Source organism: Chelonoidis abingdonii, chromosome 4 (assembly GCF_003597395.2).
Source record: "Chelonoidis abingdonii isolate Lonesome George chromosome 4, CheloAbing_2.0, whole genome shotgun sequence".
Lineage (NCBI taxonomy): Eukaryota > Metazoa > Chordata > Testudines > Testudinidae > Chelonoidis > Chelonoidis abingdonii.
The window spans coordinates 75,791,664-75,816,977 of record NC_133772.1 but is presented as its reverse complement, the minus strand read 5'-3'; the positions used below and the strand labels follow the sequence as shown (position 1 = coordinate 75,816,977).

At 40.6% G+C, this 25,314-nt stretch overlaps 1 protein-coding gene across 3 annotated transcripts in view; it reads right to left on the bottom strand.

Annotated features, from left to right (window-relative positions):
• The window catches only part of HSD17B12 (hydroxysteroid 17-beta dehydrogenase 12), a 192,258-nt gene that overhangs the window by 34,903 nt on the left and 132,041 nt on the right, over window positions 1-25,314 (bottom strand). For all 3 annotated transcript variants that reach the window (XM_075065267.1, XM_032790408.2, XM_032790407.2), the window contains 3 exons: window positions 24,488-24,598; window positions 17,535-17,599; window positions 15,752-15,796 (listed from right to left, as the gene is read on the bottom strand). In XM_075065267.1, coding sequence (XP_074921368.1) covers window positions 15,752-15,796; window positions 17,535-17,599; window positions 24,488-24,598 — 221 coding nt within the window. The remainder of the gene's footprint in view (window positions 1-15,751; window positions 15,797-17,534; window positions 17,600-24,487; window positions 24,599-25,314) is intronic.

Sequence of the window (25,314 nt, the reverse complement as noted above, 5' to 3'; positions counted from 1 at the left end):
ATGGAGTGTCCCTCTACTGGAAGATGGAAGGTACTGACTGCTGTTAGATGGGCCTACAGGGAACTAATGGAAAACCCTGATGTTTTCATGGACAGGAGACAGTCTGAACAGACTGAATGATTTCTGAGCACGAATGTTCTAAGATCCGATGCTCATCCAAACACCAGGCCACAACATGAATGAAGCCTGGGTTGGGATGTCAGATCTTGCTATTCTCCTGAGCTAGTAGATACTGGAAGGGTCAGATGCTGATGGGAGGAGTCAACATTTTCAGAAGGTCCGGAAACCAGAACTGTCTGAGTCATCAGTTGGGTGCTATGAGAATGCCAAGCTGTGTCAATGCAAATCATCCACAGAACTTGTGGTAGCGGAGAGATGGGAGTAAAAGCATCTCTGAGATGACCAGTCCAGGATAATAGAAGAGCATTTACCTCTGGAACTGCAGTTCAGAGCAGCCCTAGAGCAGTATAGAATAAACTTGTTTGTCTGGGATCCAAACAGATTCCAGGATGGTGTTCCTCACCATGCAAGGATCTTGTTCAGAACTTAAGAACATAACAACGGCCATACTGGGTGAGACCAAAGGTCAATCTAGCCCAGTATCCTGTCTTCTGACAGTGGCCAATGCCAGGTGCTTCAGAGAGAATGAACAGAACAGGTAATCATCAAGGGATACATCTCCCATCACCCATTTCCAGCTTCTATCAAGGAGAAGCTAGCCACTGATGGACTTTCATGAATAGGCGAAGCGCCTGCTGAGCATATTCAATAAACAATCCCACGCACCTGGTAGATATGTAGCTAAGAGTTATGTGATTTGACATATCAATTCCATAAATTGACTTCTTCTAGGCAGAGAGGAAGAGATTTTGCTCCACCTTGTTTATGTGAGTGTCATGTTGTCTGATATTTCATCTCATTGTATCCAAATAATAAGTGGAAGGAATGTATTACAGGCTAGATGGATTGCTTTCTAAGTTCCAGTAGGTTGATATGCATCCTGGTCTCATGAGGAGTCCATGCACAGGGGGGCATGGTTTTCCAGGGGGGATACCCGGCCAATGTCTTATGTTGGACAAGGTCACATCAGGTATGGGTGTGATGAAAGGAACTCCCACATGTGCTTGTTCCAGGTTCAACCACCAGACAAGAGAAGACGGGAATTCTTACTCTAGTGTTTATGTGGTCTCTGTCTGGACAGTAGACGGACCAGAGCCAGGCCTGTAGGCAATGTAAGTGAAGACTGATGAATGGTATTCCGTAAGTGCATGATGCCATGTAGCCTATTAGAGAAAGATAATCCTTAAGAAAGTTAATTTTCAGACCACGAATCTTTATCATCACATTGTTCATGGTTTGGAATATTTCCATAGGGAGGTAGGCACATGCTGAGATTGAATCTATGGTCACTCCTATAAAGTCTATAGTTCGAGTTGGAATCAAAGTGGACTTTTCTTTGTTGACACAGATTCCCAAGGCTGCCAGAAGATGGAGTAAGAACAGTCATCAAATGTACCTTCTGACTAGAGTAATCCATTATGAACCAGTCAACTAGATACGGAAAGACTGTAGTTGCAATGTCTCATTTGGCCCACCACCATTGAGATGACCTTCATGAAGACCCTTGGTGCTCTTGCTAACCCGACAGGGAGTATTCTGAACAGTGATGTTCTTGTCCCATCAGAAACCTGGAACGGATGAATCCTCATATGAAAGTATGTGTCTTTCATGCCAAGAGCTGTGAATAGCACTCCCTCCTTTATGGAGCGGGTAATTGATGCCAGCATAACAATTTGGAACTTTGATTTGCAAATAAAAATGTTTAATTGCTGAGGGTCAAGAATGAGTCTCCATCCTCTATTTTTCCTTGGAGACTATGAAATATGAACAACTGCCTTGTTACTGAGGTGGCACTTATTCTACAGCCTTCACTGCACAAGAGAATCTGCCTCTTGACAGAGAATCTGCTTGTGATAGTGGTCCCTGAGGAGCTGGAAGTGTGGGGAAGGAACTTTACAGAGTAGCTGCAGTGGATGATTACTAGTACCCACTTTGTCTGTTGTGATGATTCTCCAACTGTGGGCAAAGAGGGTGAAGCAGCCACCAAAGGTTGGAGGGGTGGGGGCGCATAGTGGACGGCATCAATAGGGTTAAGCTCTCAACTGTGCCATCAAAAATAACCCCTGAATGGTGGATTGGGTTAAGTAGTTACAGATGTGGTAAAAATAACTGTATAGTAGGCCTTTGTACCGTCTAATGTTTGTGTGGTGGTTCAAATGAGCGTTGGTGATAGAACAGCTGGGGAAGTGGTCTTGGCTAATATACCTGTTTATGGCTTTTCTCTTCAAGGCCAGGCTGTAAGTGCCCATATAATGAAGGGCTGTCCTAGAGTCCTTCAATGAGCCTAGAGACATCAGTCTTCTTGTTAAATAAATTAGACCCATTGAAAGGCAAGTCCTTTACGGTATGTTGAGGGGAACCCTGAGATGTGCAGCCAAGATTCATGCCTCATGACCACTCCTGCAGCTATCCCTCTAGACATAATGTCAGTGGCATCCACTCTGGCCATCAGTTTGCCTTCCTCAATGAGAGCCTGGAATTGCGCCCTGTCCTCTTGATGGAGTTTGTCCTTGAAGTCAACATTTTTCAAGTAATTGTTGAAATACTATTTTGCTAATAAAACTTGCTAGTTAGCAATACAGAACTGAAGACTTGTAGAAGAAAATGCCTTCCTCCCTAGGAGATCAAGTCATTGTTGCCTTGGGTTGCTGTTACCTAGACCTTTCAGTGGCTGCTTGCACCACTAGGGAGTTGGGTGCTGAGATGTGTGAAAAGAAACTCTGCTTCTTTGGCTAGTACAAAAATCGCACCTATCAGCCCTTTTTGGGATGGGGGCACAGGAGTCCAGAGTGTACCTGACTACCGTAGATGGTTCCATGATGGCCTCGTTTACTGGAAGGCCCACCCTATTGGGATCAGAAGGTTGCAAAATCTCAAGGAGATGATGCTTAGAATCTTGGTCCTTCTCTAGTGGAATCTGGAGGACCTCGCCACTCTGATATTCCCTGTCTGGCAACCACAGGCAAGGCGAAGATGGGGAATTTCCTTATCTGGTGACGATGATGAAACATCCATTGGTATCTCTGGATCGAACTCCTCTCCCACCTACTCCAGTGGAACAGGTAGATGTCATGTAGAAGAGGTACCCTAGGACTTCTGGATGGATCTGGAATGTCTAATGTAGGAATACCATGGGCGCCAGTAGGGCCAATATGAAGGCTTGACTGGTTGAGGGGGAGCCCACAGCATCAGGTCATACGGCAGTCATATTTGTGTGACAAATAGACCCCAGACCTCCTTGACTCTCTGTCCAAACTCATCACCTGGATCCTCCAACTCCTTCAAAGAAAAGGCCAGTTTCTGCTTAACCGCAAAGCAGTCAGTATCAGTGGGCAAAAGTTCCTGCCTCTGGACCAAGAAGGAGAACAGGTAGTTTCCTTTGGTGTCAGAATATCTCTGGACCTAAAAGAAGAAGAGACTGAGGATAATGACGGGTGAAGATACATGCTGGTGAGGTGCAGGTTTCAGTGAATCTCAAAGTTCTGTGCATTCTAGTAGTCAGTACCAAGGGTACGGTGCATTGGCAGTCATTGTGAACAGTAGGTCCTACAATTCTGGAGATAAAATCACAGAATTGTAAGACTGGAACAGGCCTTGAGAGGTCATCAAGTTCAGTCCCCTGCACTTATGGCAGGACTAAGTATTATCTTGATGGGTGGGTACCACTGAAGAGTCTGATGGTGAGCTCTTAGATGGTGTTAGTAGATGCTGATCTTTAGGCTTATGAAGTGGAGCTGACATCGGTATCAGCAGATACACTCTCCTTTATACCTTGCCCTCATGATAGCAGGTTTTTAAAGTAGGCCATTAGGTCCTTAGGACCTGTGTGTGAGGACTCACCCAACTTGGATGGAGTCAGGGAGGGATCCCTCCTTTTTTAAACAGACCTGGAAGGAGATTAGTCCTTATGCTTATGAGAGTGCCCCTAGCCTTCATGAGAAGACCTGGCTGATGACTCCTTGGGTTTAGCAGCTTTGGCTTGGCTCCTGAGCTTGTGCTTGGAGAGGCATTGCTCACCTGTAGAGGCCTATGTATGGTGGAGGGGTCTCCCTGGCTGGGTCTGACTGAGGTCTCATAGCCTTCTCCACAAGATGTTTCCTCAGCCAGAGCTCTTGTGCTTAGTGGGTTCATGGGGCAAACTAGCAGCAAATGCCAAACTTAGCTGAGATACATGCCTCCCCCAGACAATAAAAGCAACATTGGTGCTTGTCACTCACAGATAAGGAGTGGGGCCGGGAGAGGTTTTTAAACCCTGGGACTCTCTGCATAGTCCATCTGCAGGGAGGAAAAAAATTGTACTAACTATACTAAGACAAACTCTAACCCACATGCGGGATATACATAGCTACCAGCACTCAAATAAAAATCTTATGTTTAGGCATGTATAATTAACTTTCCCATGCCCCTGTATGTGCAGCATTAGTACAAACAGTAATTCTTTCCTTAATATTAAAATGATCAACCTTTCTTATTCATTACTGTTCAGGAATGAGATAGGGTGACTAAAGACCGTCAGATACATTACATAGTGAATGTTACATCACTGCTGGTTAACAGTGACATTACAAACCCAGTCCCGAAAAACATGTAACTATTCAGTGCTTAAATTACACAAATTAAGAGACTATAAAACCAGTGACAGTTATGGCACAAGTTTAGGGACAGGATACGGGCACCCAGTATGGAAATCAGACAGCAATTCATTATTTATGACTGGCTATTTATAGACAACCAATTGAGGAATAGGGTATTTTGTTTTTAATAACTTTAAAACCTGCAAAAGATCTAGTATCTATGGATTAGAATGCAGTGGGGACACGACATCAGATCTTAGAGGAATGAATGCCAAAAAAAGTTAAACTGATAAAGAGGCAATAGGATACCAAAAATGTGTCATGATTTACAGAAAGCCCTCATCATCCTTGCAGTCTCTCTCCTATTGGTGGTTACTGAGAGAACTTGTGATTTTTCATTCAGATAGTGATTTTATGGATAAACTGCTGGTTTCCACTGGGATGCCACTACTGCTCTTGCCTTCCTCTCTAAATGTCAGTAACTTCAGGCCAAGTGGTCAGGCACTGGCAACTGCCTGTATATAAAGTGCTAACACATTAAATGAAACATGTTTTTCATTTTAGGTCATATGGACAATTCCTAGTATTTCCATAAAGGGAGTGTTCAGGACAGCCTTTTTGCTGCAGAAAGTTTCCAATTTTTAAAGTTTTACATGTTTTGGTATACCACTAATGGGTGCCTTCATTGCCTGTGCACTGACGGTTTCTCATGTGTGTGGAAATCTCAACACTACCATCACTGGGTTGGGGTGTGTGTGTGTGTACACACACACACACACACACACACACACACACTTCCAATACCCTGATTCCCTTAACATTACAATTCACTAGAGGACATTTATTCAAGCCAGTAATTGTCAAGCCAGTTATTACCTTCTGATACACAAAAATTGTCACTGCAGATTGGAGTGAATGTAAACACTAATACAGTCTCCCGAAGTACATAAGCAGCATGCCTCACATTCTACCACCAATTCAATGTTCCAGTGCAAAGATACTGAACTTCAGAACCATTCCAACTGATTTTCAAATCCAGGGAAATTGCAGCTCCTAGTTCAGTTGTTTCAGAAAAAAACAACTGGAAGATGCAACCATGTAATAAGCAAGTTACCTTTGTTTTATGTTTTAAAATAGGCACTAAATTTAATGCTTCTATTCCTTTAGGAATAGTACCAGCATGAAGCTTAACTGCCACTTTAATGACTCTCCAGTGATAATTCACCAGAAATATCCAGTTCTCCCCCTCTTAATTATCATTTAAAGTTGTATTCTCTCTCCATCTGGAAGATAAATACTTACCATTGACATGGAGCAATTGTCCAGGAGCACTGTTTAGGAAAGGGTCCTAGTTTGTTCAGGGAAATCAGTCTCAAAGTTTAGAAAACCTTCCACTTAAAATGTTCTCATTTGTTAAAATAAACAGTAGGGAGCATTACTGTAAAAGTTAAACTATGGTGCAAACAAATGTTAAAATGTACAAAGTTTATGTTGCTGTGGCCATATTGCTTCTAATAGTAGAATTCTGCATCTAGAGAGACAGTCACATTAAATATAGGGAAACTGCTGCTGGGCTAGAACTCATTCTCCTAGCTTTCAAGACAAGTGCTGCTCTGGAATTTAAGGAGTTTACCCATCTCTTTAGTGTGTAATCAGAAGGATGAAGTTAGAGCACTCACAAAAGAATTTTATATTCTCCTACAGTTAAGATAGCTTTTTCTTGGATTTCACATACACAGGTCTGGGACAAAGTTACAATAAGCTAGTTGTAATATAAGTTTCTGAAGAGACTACTGAAATAGTTCCCTGTGGTGTAAGATGCTGTACATCTCCTTTATTTTCAGAGAACAAAGAAAGAAGTGTCTGCCGTTAGAATGTAGTTTATGGTTCAAATGCTCTGCAGTGAGATGAAGCAGCAAGACCATTGGGTCAAACCAGAGGAACAGTTTATAGTTTGTAAATCTCATTCCGTGGGCAAGTTAATGACAGAATGGTAAGGGCAGTGTCATTCGATTAGTAAAAGTGTATAGAATCCTAATTTAAATGGTGTCACCCTCTGCGGTGTAGCGGGGAGACAACTCACTGCACCCTATGCTCCCAGCTCCAGGTCCTCCAGTTGGTGGAAATTTGGATAATATAATGTTGTTGGAAATAGATCAAATTCAGTATCATTCAAAAGTCCTTTCTCCCACAAACACAATAGAACCAAACATGACAAACCTAGAACAATTATTTAGATGGGTATTTGAGAAAGTGTTTAAAAAACAACATTTTTTAATATTACTGTAACAAAGATGCATGGCTTTGGTCATCCTAGGAAAGTTAGCCTTGACATGAACAGAAAACATTTATTCATCAAAGTCATCATAACTGTCCTCTCCATGTACGGCCCCAATAGATACATTGTCACACTGATCCTCATGCAGGCTGCACTCATGCATCTCTGTACAAGGCAGGCTGCTGGCCAGACATTTGCAGGGTGATGACCATCTGGGTCTTTGCACACAAACATTTGATTAGCTGAAGGGTTGATTCAGAAGTGCGTAGTATTTGACACAGCCGGTGAGATCAGTCTATCCTCCAAAACCCACCCATGCCAAATAAGGAAGAGTAGTTTTGGATGCATTCTATTATCTCAGAGCCAGTCTACTGCTTGATAATTTTCCCTCTTGATAGCAAGTATAAATGCACCCCTTGTCAGTAGCATTTTTTCTCCATTCATCCGCTTCTTGGGAGACATCCACCAACACAACTCTGCAAGCATTGTAATGTTAGTCTTCAAATGGTAAACTCAGCATATGAAAGCCTCCAGTGCATTTGTGACCTCATCAGTGACTATCTCGCCTTCAGAGCAACAAGTCTCTTCAGAGACTGAATCAAATGCATTCCGATAAGAAAAACTGGTCTTTTACATGCAACCTTCCAGTAGCATCACATCCTCAAAGGGTGTGGAAATCCAGCAGTGGGGGGGCTTTTAATAGTCCGAGTGATAGGAACACATCTCTGAGGGATATATAGAGATTCTGTTCCCAAGCAGCAAGCACAAAAAAAAATCTTGTGGAAAACTTGGGTAGCATCTCACAGAGCACTAGAACATCTGTGTCTTGTGCAAAGATCTGGAGTTTAACAGCACCTCTCTAATGGCATACAAGATAAATTTAGTGTCAACCTCATCACAGGAACTCTGAAGAAACTCCACTGAGCAGTGCAAGGCAACAACTTCATTACGGCATATAACAAAATTTTTAGAGAATTTCTTCACATGCTGGAGCATTTTTCCTGCAAGCTATGAAGTTAACTCATCTTTTGTGCGAGTATAAGACAGTAGCTTCCTCATTGTGACATTAGAGATGTCTGTGAAGTCAATGATTTTGTACTGGACAAGTGCAATACCATGAAATCTCTTTTCTGTTAATATTTTTAATTGATTTCTCTGAATATGTATCAATCCTCAGGTGGATTTTGCCATCAGTCCACCATTTTCTCTATAGCCCCATAACCAAGTATTCAGCCAAATCCTGGCAGGTATTAAGTTTCTGGTTTGTCGAGAGATTGTACCTCAACCATACCATCTACGATCACTACTCTGAAAGGCCTCTGTGGCATAAGGTACCAGTTACATTGTCACTAGGTGCTGGCTTAGAAAGACCACACAAGATGCTTTTTGCTTGATACACATGCATTGTTCCGTGGCATTCAAACATTGATCATGGTACCATGGAGAACTCGTATTTTCCCCAAAGTCTCTCACAGATCAATATCATGCAGAAATCTGGACAATGACCAGGAGACACACAAACAATGATCTGCCTGCAGTTAGCTCTGTAACAGCACCTGCCACCATGACTGACTTGTTTTTTTGCATCTGAGAACACCTTTAGTCTGTTCTTCTTGATTGGAGCCCATAGATGGATGGTGCCTTGGATAATTCTTTGGGGTTCGAAGGCTTTATACGAGTCTTGACCCAAAGTATCCATTTGACTGACATCTTTAGCTATTTCATCACTGAAGACTGCTATCATCATGATATTAATGAGCTCTGGTCCATCACACATGAATGGATTGTCAGTGCAAGTAAACTCATTCTCTACCTTTAAATTTGCCCCTACTTGGCATTTATCACCACCTAATGAACCTAGCTAATGCTTGGTTATTTCTGGGGAAGTCATCCCAGCCATGATTATTTCATTCAAAATTCAATGGACTTCTGGGCTTGTCAGGAAAACCCAGGAAAGAGCATTTGGATGTTGTCTTATGCCCACCAACCTCCCTCCCCCATGACTTTCATTGCTCTGTTTTTGGGTTCTAGAGCTTCGTCTAAACCAAATGCACAGCAGAGACTTGTGATCTTTCAAAACCCAATTTCCTTTTTGAAATTTCTCCCATATGTCAGGGGTCAGACTTTCCTACGCCTCTTATTTCAGCGAGGTACCAGATCGTCATTGCAAAATAGTTTGTGAAATACTTTTTTGCTTTAGATTCAACCAAGTCTTCCTATGCAGCAAGGTGCAAATTCCAATTAGCTGTCTTGAAAAACTGAATAAAGAGCAAAGACTCAACCATCTTCATGTATCACTGCACCATCCCAAAAGTTGGCTTTGTCACTGATTCAACCTCATCAAAATTATTTGATCCATTCTGTGATATTCATAGAAGCATAGAAGATTTAGGTTTGGAAGATACCTCAGGAGGTCATCTAGTCCAACCCTCTGCTCAAACCAGGACGAAACCCAACTAAATGAATCTATGAATAAATCATCCCAGCCAGGGCCTTGTCGAGCCGGGCCTTAAAAACCTCTATGGATGCAGATTCCACTACCTCCCTAAGTATCCCATTCCAGGGCTTCACCATCCTCCTAGTGAAACAGTTTTTCCTAATATCCAACCTAGACATCCCCCACTTCAACTTGAGACCACTGCTCCTTGTTTTCATCTGCCATCACTGAGAACAGCATAGTTCCATCCTCTTTGGAACCTCTTGGAAACCCCCCTTCAGGTAGTTGAAGGCTGCTATCAAATTCCCCCTCACGCTTCTCTTGTGCAGATTAAATAAGCTGAGTTCCCTCAGCCTCGTCTCATAAATCATGTTCCCCAGACCCTTAAACATTTTCATTGCCCTCTGCTGGATCCCTCCAATTTGTCCACATCTTTTATGTAGTGGGAGCCCCAAACTAGATGCAATACTCCAGATTCGACCACAGCAGTGCCAGACAGAAGGGAATAATCACTTCCCTTGATCTGCTGGCAAAGCCTCTACTAATGCAGCCCAATATGCTATTTGCCTTCTTGGCAACAAGGGCACACTGTTAACTCATATCCAGCTTCTTGTCCACTGCAATCCCCAGGTCCTTTTCCGCAGAACTGCCGCTTATCCAGTTGGTCCCCAGCCTGTAGCAGTGCATGGGATTCTTCCATCTTAAGTGCAGGACTGTGCACTTGTCCTTGTTGAACCTCAGACTTCTTTTGGCCCAATCCTTCAATTTGTCTAGGTCAGTCTGGATCCTACCCCTACCCTCCAGCATATCTCTCCTGCCAGCTTAGTGTCACCCGCGAACTTACTGAGGGTACAAAACATCCCATCATCCAGATCATTAAAGACAATGTTGAACAAAACCAGCCCCAGGACCGACCCCTGGGACATTCAGCCTGATACTGGCTGCCAACTAGACATCAAGCCATTGATCCCTACTCGCTGAGCCCGACAAGCTAGCCAGCTTTCTACCCACCTTATCATTCATCCAATCCACACTTCTTTAACTTGCTGGCAAGAATACTGTGGGAGACCACATCAAAAGCTTTGCTAAAGTCAAGGTATATCATGCCACCGCTTTCCCGATATCCACAGAGCCAGTTATCTCATCATAGAAGGCAATCAGATTGATCAGGCATAACTTGCCCTTGGTGAATCCACGTTGACTGCTCCTGATCATCTTCCTCTCCTCCAAGTGCTTCAAAATGGATTCCTTGAGGAAGTGCTCCATGATTTTTCAGGGACTGAGGTGAGGCTGACCGGTCTGTAGTTCCCCCGATTTTCCTTCTTTAAATACAGGCACTATATTTGCCTTTTTCCAATCGTCTGGAACCTCCCCTGATCGCCATGAGTTTTCAGAGACAATGGCCAATGGCTCTACAATCACATCAGCCAACTCCCTCCAATGCACTGCATCTGGCCCCATGGACTTGTGCATGTCCAGCTTTCCTTATTGCAGCTCTCCATTGTGTGCAAGACGTCACTGAGAGTGGAATGCACACTGGGCGTGTGGAACTGGTCTTGCAAGTCCTGCGTTTTCTGGGAAATGTCTTCAAACATATCAGTACACTTTTCAAAGACAACGTAATTACATTACATATGTATGTTATGGATTCTAGTAATTTCTTGCTGGATGTTAATGTCTTAACCATTCCTCTTAACAACTCTTTAGACATAATAAACAAAGCTGATCATCGGTACCACTGAACTGCTTCCTTTTTGCCAATTATGGCAAATAACTTGAAGCATTCCTTCCATTTATAATAATCTGTAACAGTAAAAAAATTAAGAAAATTAATATTCTTCTGAGCATTAACTGATAATAGTACAGTCTGTCAAGAGTCACAATTTAATCTTATGAGGCCTGCATGTTTGGTATGCCTGTGTTAAAGTATAATTAAACAAAGCTGATTTTTAAAAATTTTCTTATATCGGGGTAGAGGTATATGTAGATATATAACGCAACCCGATATTACATGAATTTGGATATAACGCAGTAAAGCAGTGCTCCGGAAGGATGGGGCTGCGCACTCTGGTGGATCAAATCAAATTCCATATAACGCGGTTTCACCTATAACACGGTAAGAATTTTTGGCTCCTGAGGACAGTGTTATATCAAGATAGAGGTGTAACTGTTCAAGAGTTGTCATGTTTGGTACCTTGTGTTCATAAGATAAAAGGTTTTGAATGATAACCAACTTGACCTTTTCTGACAACACTATTATCATAATTTCCACCAACTGGAGGACTTGGAACTGGAAGGTAGAGTATAGGGGAGGGATAGGGAGGTGGGGGGAGTGAGTCCCCTTTGCCATGCTACCCACTGAAATTATGATTCTGTAGATTTTTACGAATCAGATTACACCTCCCTCACACATTCCCAGACTGTTACTGTCCATACACAATCCATACCATGACTAATATGTAAACTCATCCATGGACCAGCGCCAGTCCCTGAGATCTCCCTGACACAACTTAGGAAGGCAGCAAGCCAGTCTTGGGTATCAAAAAGGTTGAAAAAAACACAGTGTCTATGCCCTTCAACATGTGGACAATTCCCTTTAAAATGGAATGACAATTATATATATACTTCACGAGAATTAACTTTTACAAGCAATTCAGTGAAATATGTGTCTAAAATGAAAGCCTTTTAAACGTGGGGTTTTATATGCAAAAATCCTTTGATAATTCTCCTACTCCAGGTTGGACAAAACTCTCACCAATTCAAGTATCAGGGAAGGTCTGTGACACAGAGACAGTGCATATGAAGGCAGACACTATGACTGAAACACCATGTTTCAAGCCTCTTCTATCCCATTTATTTGTCTTTTGAGCAGAATTTGTTTCTAGGATCTAGCAGGACAAAAGCTTCCCCATTCAAGAACTCAAACTTTTTGAGGGCGAGCTGAAAGTGGAAAGATCCCAGACTGAACTGAGTAAGATGTTTTGATCCGATGTAACCAGATGTAATGAGATTGCTCAATTTATGAGATGCACTGTTCAACTCCCAAAAAATCAGTAGGACTCATATTTGTCAATACCCCTACAGCTATCAAAAGTCATCGAACTACAGAGTCTCCTAATTTTGGACAGAATATATCTGAAGCTGGAAGAAGGTCTTAAATGCTTGCTTCAACACTGACAGAAAACATCTCTCTGCTACTGCTACCATTCTCTCCTGGTCTGTTTCCCGTGTTAAAGTTCTAATAGCCATCTCTGGTTTCCCCCTCTCCACAATTTAAATAGTTGATTTCCCACTTCCTAATGCATACATAATATTTTCCCATGAGTGTTCTATCTAGGGAGTATCTACAACTTGAATTTTTCTATCTTCTGCAATGTATTTACTCTCCTTCTTTTTGGTGTTTACAACTTTAAATATTTCTTTACTTACAAATATCAGTAATAAATTATGTCATACATTAAGAATCCTAGCCAAAATATTACATATGTAGCTCTTGATCTTTCTTCGTACGTTAATTGCTCTGGCATTTGATCTTTTTGTTGCTTTCCTCTGGATTACGTTCAATTTATCAACATCTTTCTGGTAACATGGTGCACCCAACCAAACGCAATTTCCTAAATGTGGTCCCAACAGAGCCAAAGAAGGACCATTGCCTCTTCTCTGTAACATAATATTACACACACACACACACACACACACACATGAATGCAGTCTTTGGCTGCCCTGGGCTATTTTAAACATGAATTTACAACATGATGGGGGTGCCATTCTTGTTCCACAAGTTTCTCACTCCTGTGGAATATCTGTATTTTGGATTATTGTCTGCCTATGTGTCTATTCTCTCTAATTCTGTTTTATATCATTTTCCTGTCCTAACTTTTATTCAGAATTTCTAATATAATCTGCTTTCTTTCCGCTCTTCACTAAGGTGTTACGAGTGTACTCTTAATGCCAACAGATACCTTCTTCCCAGCTTGACACATTGATACCTATATATTTTTAAATATTACAGTAAAATTTTAAGTGAGCTACTTGCTTTCCAAACAAAGCAAGATATCATCCTTGCCCCCGAGGGAATATTATGTTTTCTTTCCATCATTGATTTTTAAGATTGTATATGCATGGAGACGCAGAGTTGGACTCGAAGAGAGGAACAGCTAATTTCTCATCCTAGATCTGAACTGACTCCTTTTGTGGCATTGACCAGCCCAACTCAGTCTCATTGCTAAAATGGGTATAATTAACTCCCTGAACACTCCTCTGTATAAGTTGATGTTATAATGATGGAAAGAACTACTGAAATGCTAAGTATTATTTCCAGCTGACAGCCCTAAGACCTATCAAGTTAAAGCTAACTTGTACCCCACACACACTAATGCAAGGGAAAATGTAAAGATTACTTTAGTGTGACCTTTATATCACTCTCTTCTTAATACAGATATAGGGTATGTCGAGGGAAGCCAAGAACTAGTCTTTACTATTAATAGTAATAGAATTTAGCTCTTACACAGCACTTATCTATACATCTCAAAGCACTTTACAAAAGGAGGGGTAAGTGTCATCCTCATTTTATAGACCAGGAAAGTGAAGTTTAAAGAGGTAAGATAATTTATCTGATGTCTCGCACCAGGTCAGAGGCAGGGCTTTAGGGAAAGAAAATATTAATTACAGCAACTGCAGAGAATGGCTGATAAAATATAGGAAAATCTGAACTGCTGAACAAACTAGAGCAGTCCCTAAGTCTTCACTCGCTGAATAGTGGGCTCCCTCTTCTGGTATAGCGAGGATGTCACACATCAGGAGAAACTGAAGTCCCTCTGCCCCTTATCCATGCTAGTTTAGCTCTAGCTGAGAGGCACCTAGATATTTTACACAAAGTTTTACATGCATGTGTTGTAGGCATTAATTCTGTATATTAGCTCAGCTGAGTGACCTTTGTTGAAAATCTTTCCTAAATAAAGCTGTCGATCAGAATCTGGCTTCTCACAAATGGAAATCTTGCAGGAGAGCAACAAGTCACTGTGGGCCATGATCCAGCCCATCTGACAGAATAATGGTGGTGCATGCTGGGGACAAAGATGTGCAAAACTACAAGTACAATACCAGTCAGGCTGCTGCGAAAAGGCAGTTGCTGGAGTAACTACAACTATGGTAAATTAAGCAACTTTTAGCTTTGGAACAAGTAGCACACTGAAGCGTTGTAGAGAAGGAATTCTTACAGAAGTATTTTGTTCTTTTCCAGCTTCTGTATCTTTTTGGATAGAAATCAGACAACTTCGACTAAGCCCCTTGGCAGCACGCTAGATGAATTTCAGTGTGTTAAAAGAAAACCAAAACTCTCATTTACATGGGTAAACCCTATCCATGCAGCCACAACTCAAACTAAATTCACCCGATGTTTCAGTTTCAACAGGAGAAAAAGTTAACCCTTAGCTGTCAGAAGAGCTGCGAGTCTTCCTCCATCCTGTATGCATGAAAGCAAATTGGATCTTAGTGATGAGTAGTAACATATTTCTTCCAGCATGCTTCCTCAACTTATCAACATGGATTTCCTAAGCAATAGAGAAGCTGGTATCATCTCCATCTCCTATTAAAAGTCTGATATATTTAGCATACCTGGGTAAAGAAAAAAGTCACATCCTCTTCCCTTACTCACTGTCCCACACCGCAGACTTAGTTTTAACAAACAAGAAAACATTTATGCTCTTGCACTTAAGGCTGAAATCAGATTGATTTCCTCCAAATTTAAAAAAAGTAACTGAACCATCAAAAAATTTCAAGATACTATTGAAGGGGAGAGAAATAATTTCAAAAATGGCATTCCAAAAGTTAAAACAGACTCCTTGTACAATAATCCATAACAGCAAGTAGTTTCCTACTTGTTTGTTTATTTCACACAGTGAATATAAATATTTAACTGTTGTGCTGTAAGTGCACATGGAACTTTATAAGAAAAAATGAAGGACTTCTCTGTCCAGAGAAGCTTACAGTCTAGGACAAAAAGGATGAGAGATAAGTAAAAGGACATGAGAAAGACAGGATTATGAATGTGAAAGATCATGAGGCTTTGTTTTAAGTACACATCTTACTCTTTTATAGTGACATTTGTGTATCATTTATATTAAGTCGTCTTCTATGCAACATAATTGGAAGACAGTCTGGTGAGCAGGTAGGAGAGTACAAACTAAACATAGCAATTCTTGAGAGATTAAAAGGAGGAGAGAAACTGCAAAGCTCAAAGGAAGTGAAAGCAATTTACTGGTAGCAGGTGAATCAACGTTGTTTATTATTTTAGAACAGTTAAAGAGTTTTAAGTGCAAATATGAGTAAGAGGGCACTTACCTTGCAAACAGACATGATGTTAATGTTTATCATTTTATTGATTGTCTGCAGGAAAAAAAGCAGATTTATAGGAAAAATTATTTTGATAACTATTAACACACTGTACAGGGCTCTAAGCGTCATAATTTAAAAAAAAGCCACATGCACTACAGCAAAAACTCCGTCTCAAGCAGGAAATCTAGCAACCTCCCTACCTCTTATCTCTGTCAGAATCAGGTGAACACTCAGATTGACCAGGGTCTAGGCTGTCAGTCATTTAGATATTGAAAGATATCTCACCACAAACATGCAGGCAGTACATTTAGTTGTATACAGTAAGTCTCCATAATTACCTATGTAATGTAGGGTGAGCACCTTATTTAAATTAAAAAGGTAAGTGGGATAATTTGGCATTCTGGACTGGGAACTAACATTTATCCTCATTTCAGATTATGTGCTCTGAAGACTACTTTCCTGTGGTCAATACCTATTCACACCTGCTTCAATAGAAGAGGATGCAGAGAGGCAATAACAGGGTAGGAAAAACTATGGTTAAGAAAATCTGCAATTGCTTCCAGTGTTAAAGAAACAACTTAGAAGAATAAAGTACCACAACTGTATTACTGGATTATTTTTCCCTGTTTATGAATTCTATTAATGTGAACCATACATATACATATCACTGTTGTGACACACTTCCTTATACACCTTTACCTCAATATAACGCTGTCCTCGGGAGCCCAAAAATCTTACAGCATTATAGGCGAAACCGTGTTATATTTGAACTTGCTTTGATTCACCGGAGTGCGCAGTCCCCCCTCAGAGCACTGCTTTACCGCATTATATCCAAATTTGTGTTATATCAGGTGGCGTTATATCGAGGTAGTGGTGTACTATCACATACTTGTACACTTGCCAGTTGTGTAAATTCTGGCTTCCTGGACAAGCTGACCACTGAACAACAGAAAATCACGATTGCTTTTAATATATTACAGACTTTTAAATGGCTATCATTTGTCTATATATTACTTAGTCTTTTAATTCACTTACTGACAAATTTTTTAGTCATTAGATGAAGATACAACACTTTCAACGAACTGAAGATTTTCAAGCTTATTTAAGTGTGAACCCAAAAGAATGAATATGTCCATTAACCTGTTTGAGTTATCAGACTATGAGAATGGAACATAGAATTGACAAATTTCTAAAAAGATATGTATATTCTGAAGCATGAAATTTTGCATTTCAGTTTTGTTCATCAAGTTCAAATTTAGTACTCGCTGAAGTATGAACCCTGGGAATTTGAAAAACAATATTTAAAGCTCTTATAAAAACTCATGTCCACACAAGTGTAACATCTGCAAATATTCTGTATTTTTTCACATGGATCACTCGCTTTCACTGCCTTCACTCACTTTTTTAAAAAAACAAGTAAAAGAGTGCAAAAAAGAGTAACATTCAGTTGAGATTATGACCAATAGCCATGAAATTCAGATATGGATCCCATAGCAACTGTAGCTCAGTTACACTTATCCATTTACAATTACATGTGAAAAGTGCAATTTTTTTGTTCTGGAAGAACAAAAAAATATGAAAGTATCTAAAAAAGGTTAAGTTTCTATCATCTCTTTGAATTTCCCAATCTTGTGTGCATAAGCCTATTAGCCGTGAAGTTGTATTTCTTATAACTACATCCAGGCTACCCCATTAAACAAGCATTCAATTCTGCACAGAAATCTAATACAAGTTTACTATTAAGGTAAGAAAACTGCAGAAGAGTTAAGTTAAACATGGCAACACTTACATTATCCAGGTCAGGAACATCAAGAAAATATTCAGGGTAAGCGTATGACATTCCCACATTGTTGACTGAAACAAAAATCAACAAGTTTTACTTGTTTCTGCTGATTGTTATTCCAATTCTGAAGTTTTGATGACTTGCAATAAGCAGTCTCATTTCAAAGTTAACAACGCAACATTCAGATGTTTTATAACTGTCTGTCCTTTATGCCCTTGTGGCATGTCACATTTACTACATTGTACACACACTCACATATACTAGTGGACAGTACGAGGGTGAACACATAAGACACAAATATAATTTTTGAAATTCTTTTTGACCATATAAATGGTAATTGTCATCTTCCACATGTCCTACCGGATTTCTCCTAAGCTTTATAGTACAACACAGGAAACATTTCTGTAAAGTGAGGGGTTATTCCCAATGCATAGCTTTTCCCTTTTTAAATTTGCAGTTTGCATAATTAGACCATTTTGCATCTAAAACAAGTTAGCCTCAACATGCTATGTGCAAGACAGTTTGTGTTGGACCATGTGAACCAGAGACTGAGGCAAGCATTCAATTTACTGCCACTAAATCATAGTCAAATGCCCTCTCTTCACATAACGCTCCTAGTTTGTAGAGCTCATCCACCTTCACATGTTGAGCCTTCCATTCCCAAGTTATAATCAATCACTCTCCAGTGTTTTAATGCAGTTTAAGGTTAATTTATTGGGATCAGAAGCAGGTAAGCAAACTTAATGTTTAAATATAAGCTAATCATCATAATTCTCACTCAGTTTCTATTTTTAAATACAGGGAGGAGAGAAGCAGCCCTTGAACTAGTCCATTAGAGTGCATGAAGACAAAGAACAGCTGGTAACCCAGCACCCTCTATAAGGAATGCAGTACAAACACTTAAGCAAAACTCACAACTAATTGTAGAAGATATCATTATTCTTTACTTTTTAAAATGTTGTTAAAGGAATACTCTCAATTATTTTTAACTTGCATTTTAATCCTTCTCATCCCAAAGACCCTTCTCCTGGACAGAACTGTACCAAGTGTGCAGAGGTACAATTGTGTAACTCACGTGAATTAAATGAAAAGCCAAGGGACTCATTCCAATCCCTGGCAACATCCTACATGAAATCTGTTTAGTTTTTGAAAGACTAAACGTGCCAGTTTCCCCACTGCCTTTAGAAGAGGCCTACTTCCCTCCCCACGTCAAACATCTGCAACAAGCTCTCCAGACTACAAGTTGTTCATAGGCCATCACCGTGGTTCTGCTCAGCCTTGTAATTTCTGTGAAGAAAAAAAAACAGCACACACACACACACACACAATTTGTAGCAGAAGGGAGCCTTAGAAAGTGAAGTACACTGAAATGGACAAAATTACCACCACTCCTAAATCAGCAACTGCTGTGTTAGGACAGTAGATGGCAGCAGTAACCAACACGAGCAGCAACCTGCAAGCTCACTGAAGGCACTGTGTCAAAGAGCTTCAGTAGCTTGGGGGTGGGGGGGAGCACGAATAGGAGTGCAAGAGAAATCTCATTAATAACCATCTTAGTACATTAAGCAGTGCATGTTTTTGACAAATCTTATCTGCCTTATGAAAGGGTTTGGGTTTTGCTTTCTCTGTCTATTCAAAGGCTCATTACACGGGGATTCACCATAGTAAACTGTTCCACAAGTTGTTTTCACGTTCTTCAGATCTGTGAAATCTCCCCCATTGGCAGCATTTAAAATGAACAGAGAATCTGTTAATTGTTTAAACCTAATTTTTTAATGCAATACTTGAGCGTTGTTCTCCGAGGGCTAGTCTACACAAGCAATGCTAAAGCACTGCCGTTGCAGCACTTTACCGTGGCTTGTGTGGTCACGGCAGAACACTGGGAGACAGCTCTCCCGGCACACTAAAAAAAACCCACGTCCACGAGGGGCGTAGCTCCCAGTGCTGGGGCACTGTCTACACTGACGCTTTACAGCACTGAAACTTGCTGCGCTCAGGGGGGTGTTTTTTCACACTCCATAGTGAGAAAGTTGCAGTGCTGTAAATTGCTAGTGTAGACAAACCCAGATATGAAGCCAATATTCATATTCTAGTAGTCTAAACACTAACAAATCATGGAAAACTTCTAATCCCACTCAAACAATGCTGCTTCTGTCTTATATATTCTCATTCTGACTTCATTATGAAAGACAATAACATGAAAACAGAATCTTTGTTTCATGTACATTTATTTGCTGTTGACCTCACTGAACAAGCCAACACTTCAGTTCAAACTCAGGGTTCAAACTCAGGCTCAAACCTAAACCCCCTTCTGTCTACATACGAATCCAGGATCCTGAGGCCTCACGGAGGTGGAGGGCCTGAGCCTGCGTCAAACCACAACTTCGGGTTCAAGCTCTACTGCTCTGCAGTGTAAATGCAGCCCCACTGAAATCTTGGCAGACTCCCAGGGCACAAGAATCCCACACTTCCACACACACCTACGCTCCTTGTCCTCTGGACAAAATTTTTTCCCCACACTGCAACATGAACAAAGGGCTAGAGTGGCCACATTCTGGGAGGGCACTGAAAGTTTGGGATATGGTGGCTAGACTTGGGCACACATAATGCAGTGTAGACACTGGAGGCCCAGGTTGGGACACACAGTTCAATAATTCCTAACCTGGGGTTTACAAATGAGTGCAGACACACAAGCCTCCTAGGTTAACACACCCAGAGTCTGCTAACTTGAATTCCACTAACTCTTGGGCTTACATTTCAATGTAGACATACCCACTAAAGTCAATCTATAGACACACCATAGTCAGTTGCTATGGATCCAACATTTTTATAGTGCCTTCCATCCCATAGGATCCTAAAGTACTGTACTAGTAATATATTAACAGCATTGTTGAAATGCATTCACCTTTGGGGTTGGAGTTCATGCAGGAGAAGGGAAACTTTCTGGCCAATGACACTGAGGCAAATGTTTTTACGAGAAGTGTCATGGGATCTTTGTGTCAGTTGCATGGACAGCAAAAGGTTGCATTTTAAGATAGTGTCTGAAAAATCATTTCAATATCAAGGATATTAAAAATATGTGGAGGAAACTGACAGAAGATTAGTTATAAGCAGAGGTTATTAAACTTCATTCCAAGATGGTCTCAAGTATACCTCTCCTATTCAAGATTTCCAAACCCCTTTACAGCAACTACTTACCCATGTAAATTTCTTTACAAGAATCCTAAAAATACATTACCTGGAAATGAGGAGAAATAAACATCCTCCAGACCATTAGCAAGTGTTCTGCGCATTCCAGGTATGTGTACATTGCAATAAACCCCCGTCACTGGCTCATGTCAGCTGACTCAGGCTCACAAGGCTCAGACTATGGGGCTATAAACTGCAGTGCAGACATCTGGGCTTGGGCTGGAGCCTGGGCACTAGGACCCTGTGATGGGGGAGGGTCCCAGAGCCCAGGCTTCAATGCAAGTGTCTGCACTGCAATTTTATAGCCCGGCAGCCTGAGCCAAAGTCAGCTGATCGGGGCCAGCCATGGGTATTTTACTGCAGTGTAGATACCCTCAGAGGCATATAAGTTTTAACAAGCAGTGTCAGTACTGGGGGGGGGGAGGGGGAAGTGTGCACACATTTTTTTGCAACCCGTCATCCTAAATATAACAAAGTTTTGGCCACCGTTATCAGCCCTTTTATGAGGAAGGAACAACTCATGGCAGAGTGAAGAGTTAGGGACATGATTTTTCTGAAAAATTAACTCATAAGTAAGTGTGTGTTAGGGAGATATTTAAATTTCCACATCTTCCCCCCCACTCAACTTTTTACTGAAGAATGGAGCCCAGCTATGTAATCTTTTCAATTTTAGCAATCCATTTCCATTTCCAGGGCTATCTGCAAGGGAAAAACTAGAAATCAACTTTAAAAATGCAATTGTCCTTTATGGAGCCCAAAGCCTGGCTCTGCTAGCAAAAAGGGTGGTCAGGAATTCATCTGTGAAACGTATGCAAGCAAAACTAGTTCTAAATTGATGGTGATTTTATAAAGATTTCCATGAAACATGAGCATAGCAAATCACTTGATGGAGCTAACACTTAATTTTGGGCATCTCATGTACAGAGTACCACCTCATCCACAGGAATGATCATGGGCATCAACACAGAACTTGAGGAATTTTCCTGACTTGTCTGCCTGGTCCATTTTTGTGAGCAGGAAATAGAGGAAAGTTTACAAGAAACCTTGCCAGTCATGCCCTGGGCTTTGCATTCACCTGCTCACACTCAGTTCAGTACTGGAACTGGCGGTGGTAGGAGTGCAGCCCTTATCACTGCAGCTTTCTCATTAATAAGTTTTGTAGCCATCTTAAAATTAACTAAAATTTTGTTTAAAATAAAATTGAAACCAGATGGAAAGTGACAGAAAATTGTGTATTAACCTAAAAAGTTGAGTCTGCTGACCTGGACAGTGTCTCAAGTTTGTCAAACTTCATTTAAGATGCCCACTATTTAAAGTGGTACAAGGAAAATCTCTCATCTCTGCCTATTTAACATATTGCTGCAGTTAGCACATGTTCAAAGTCACTGACAGATGCTGTTTTGAACACACAGCAAAACATTATGCAAACTCTAGCCTTTACATGTGGGTGAGAAGTAACTTCCAAATAAAAAGGAGTTTACAAGGATTTTAATCTGTAAAAACTTTAGTATGAAGTTGTGCTATGACTTTGCAATCGCACAGGTCTTGATTCTGCCCAGTGTAGATGCAGACTATTGTGTGCATATAAGTGAAAGGTTAAAAGTAATCAGGACCTAGTGCAAAGAACCCGAGCCTGCAATAGTGAGTACTGAGCTGCCACTAAAGTTACTCCTGCATATCAGCCCAAGTGAGGATTGGTTAGGGTCACTTAAACCCATGTCTTCTCAGGCACCCATATGGACAATATTGGCAGAAGATTGAACATAGACCTTGGACAGCAATTAATGCCACAGAAATATATAATGCTGCCTCGCATCTTTAAAATAAACTTGATGTTCTGACAATCAGTAAATTACTGCCTTTATGGATTACCTATAATTTGAATCTGTAAATTGCCAGTTTTAAAGGGACAATGGGTTATCACATCATCTGGGAAAAAAAGAATTGCCCTGGTAGGTGCTGGTGCTCTCTTAAAGGCAACATACTTTACAACTGCCAATAGACAGTTTAAGCAGCTCAAGAACCTTGGAACATTTGCAATGGATACCATAGAGCTAGCACAGACCACTGCAATTTGAGGCTACAGAAATCCAGGATTACCTTTGCCAAAGAAATATTATTGATTTTTTCTTAAATGCAAAACTATTCTATATGCATTTGTTCTGGTTTAGGAAGAAATTTGGTCTTATAGATCAAGTTGGGGAGCAGGAGTCAGAACTCCTTTGTTCTAATCCCAGCTGCCACTGTACCCTAAAACACTCTGGACATTTTGAATACATTCTTAATTTACCTCACATGGGTGTCGTAAAACGGTGTTATCTTTTTGAGAGCTTCAGATGACAGATTTGTGAGATCTCAAGCCACTGTTCACCATTATGGGTTCTCATCCCCATAACGGAAAACTGTAGAAATACACTGTGAGAAAGGTGCATAGGAATACATATACACACACAGGGAAATTCAGTATAAATATATAGTTTCAAGAAAATCCCTTTACTGAATTGTCTGAATCTAAAGTAAGTCGTCTTATCCTGAGGAAACTCTGCAGGTTCTTGAGCTTAAGAACTGGTTTGAATTACCTACTGATTTTAAGTTCAGTGAAGCAAACAGAATAATCACCTTGTCTTCTCCTACCCTTTCGATGAGAAAATGCCAAGACTACTGCAGCATCTTCAAGATACTGTATGGTACCCAAAGGAGAAGTGCAATAGGCTGAACAGAGCTAACCAATATGACCAGAACATAGTCAAACCTGAACCTCCTGAAGCAGGAAGTCAACGACTTGATGTTATACCCTAGCTACTAAGCTTCAGCAGCTCTGTAACTAAAAGTTAGTATCGTTCCCACAGGATTCAACTGCTACTCTACACACAAAGAACAGAAAAAACTAACCATTTGGTTTCATTAGAGCTGGGGTTTATGAATAAATGCAGAAGCATTTTCAGTGCTGATGTGTGATCACAAATGCACCATTTGTCCCGAGTCCTATTGAAGGTATTTATATAACAAAAGTGTGTTACGAGTACAAAAAAAGTAAGATCGTAGCCTGACTTTAATGACTCATTTGCCCCCTTATGTCTTATGAACACTAAAGTTAGGCAGCTTGAAGTTAGCTGGCTTCCATTACAGCTTCCTGATGTAAACTGGAGGGTTATGGGAAGTAATCAGAAGGCAAGGAGAAGATATCAGCCCCTTTGGTTAAGGCCGGAGAGGATCAAATACTACTCATCATCAGGGGTAGTTCTACCCTGGGAAGATCTTATCCACCCAACAGAGATATGAGAGGGCAGAAACTTGTGTTTGGTTTTTTGTTTTAATACAAAACTTCCACCCCCCACCTCCCCCACTTTGACAACTTCTGTAGTTTAAAAATTGAATTGAACTGATTTAAGGGCATTTAGGTTCATAATCTTGGTATCTGGTTGGGCTCCAAGCTGCTACTAGGTTAGATAGCTGAGTATTTAAAGTATTAAAGGCACAGAGCCGAAGACGAGCCTTTAGTAATATGAATAAAAATAAAGCATCCAAAAATGCATCAACAGAAGCATCCTGATTCAGGAAAGAACTTAAGCACAGGAGTAAGTGCTCTCCTGAATAGGGATGCTTTTAGGAATCAGGGCCATAAGAAGTTTTCAGCTCAGTCATATCCACAGCCTTTGCAGGCTGGTTTCAATAAACTTTAATACTGGGGCAGAGGGGAGCAAACTAATAGGGACATCAAGACAAAAATCTCCAGCATGTAAAAATCTAGAAACAGGTCAGATACAAACCTAAAACACCAATCTCAAGGCTTTCCAGTCCTGCTTTAATTCTGCTGTAAATATCTTCTCTCTCACCAAAGTCAGCAGCAATAATTTTTGTTTCCACTTTGAATTTCTCTTCTGAAAAATAACAAACAAACAAACCCAAAAAGTTGAATACAGTTAAGTTAAAGGACTTGGCCATTCCAATTTTTAAAATACAAAGGATACTTAAGTCATTACGGTTTAAGACAAACTACTATACTGTTAGTTCAAAACACTGTTATACAGTGTCACATTCATTTATGCAGGGCAAGTGTTTTACTGTTAGGCTGTTTTGATTTATGCATAAACTTTCAGAGTATTATTAAAATCTTCCAACTCTTTAAAGACACATTCAACTAGTACTCTCTCACCACAAGAGCTCAAAAGATTCAGCACCTTCTGTTCATGAGGGTCCATGGAGTTAGCAAATTAGACAGGTTAATACATACCATACAAAATCCAAAAATTAGAAGCAAAATTCAAGTATCTGTTACATGATGAATGTTGAAGTACAATGGGATCAGGGACCATTGTACTTCAAATATTTATGCAGTTTAAGTGGCTCACTAACATTGGCAAAAGACTATTGGTGCAGAAGGTGCTGCAGCTTAAGTGTGCGCAGATTCCTGTTGCCCTACATCTCTACCCCTAACCCTGACTTTTTTGATGTTTAAGAAACCAAGAAGCCAGAAGAGCACAGAAGAAAGGAAGTAGGAAAAAAAAGGGACAACTACAGGTTACACAAGGCCAACAAAATCATTCAACATAGTATTACTTCCACTCTTGCAGCATGGTGGAACAAATTACATTGT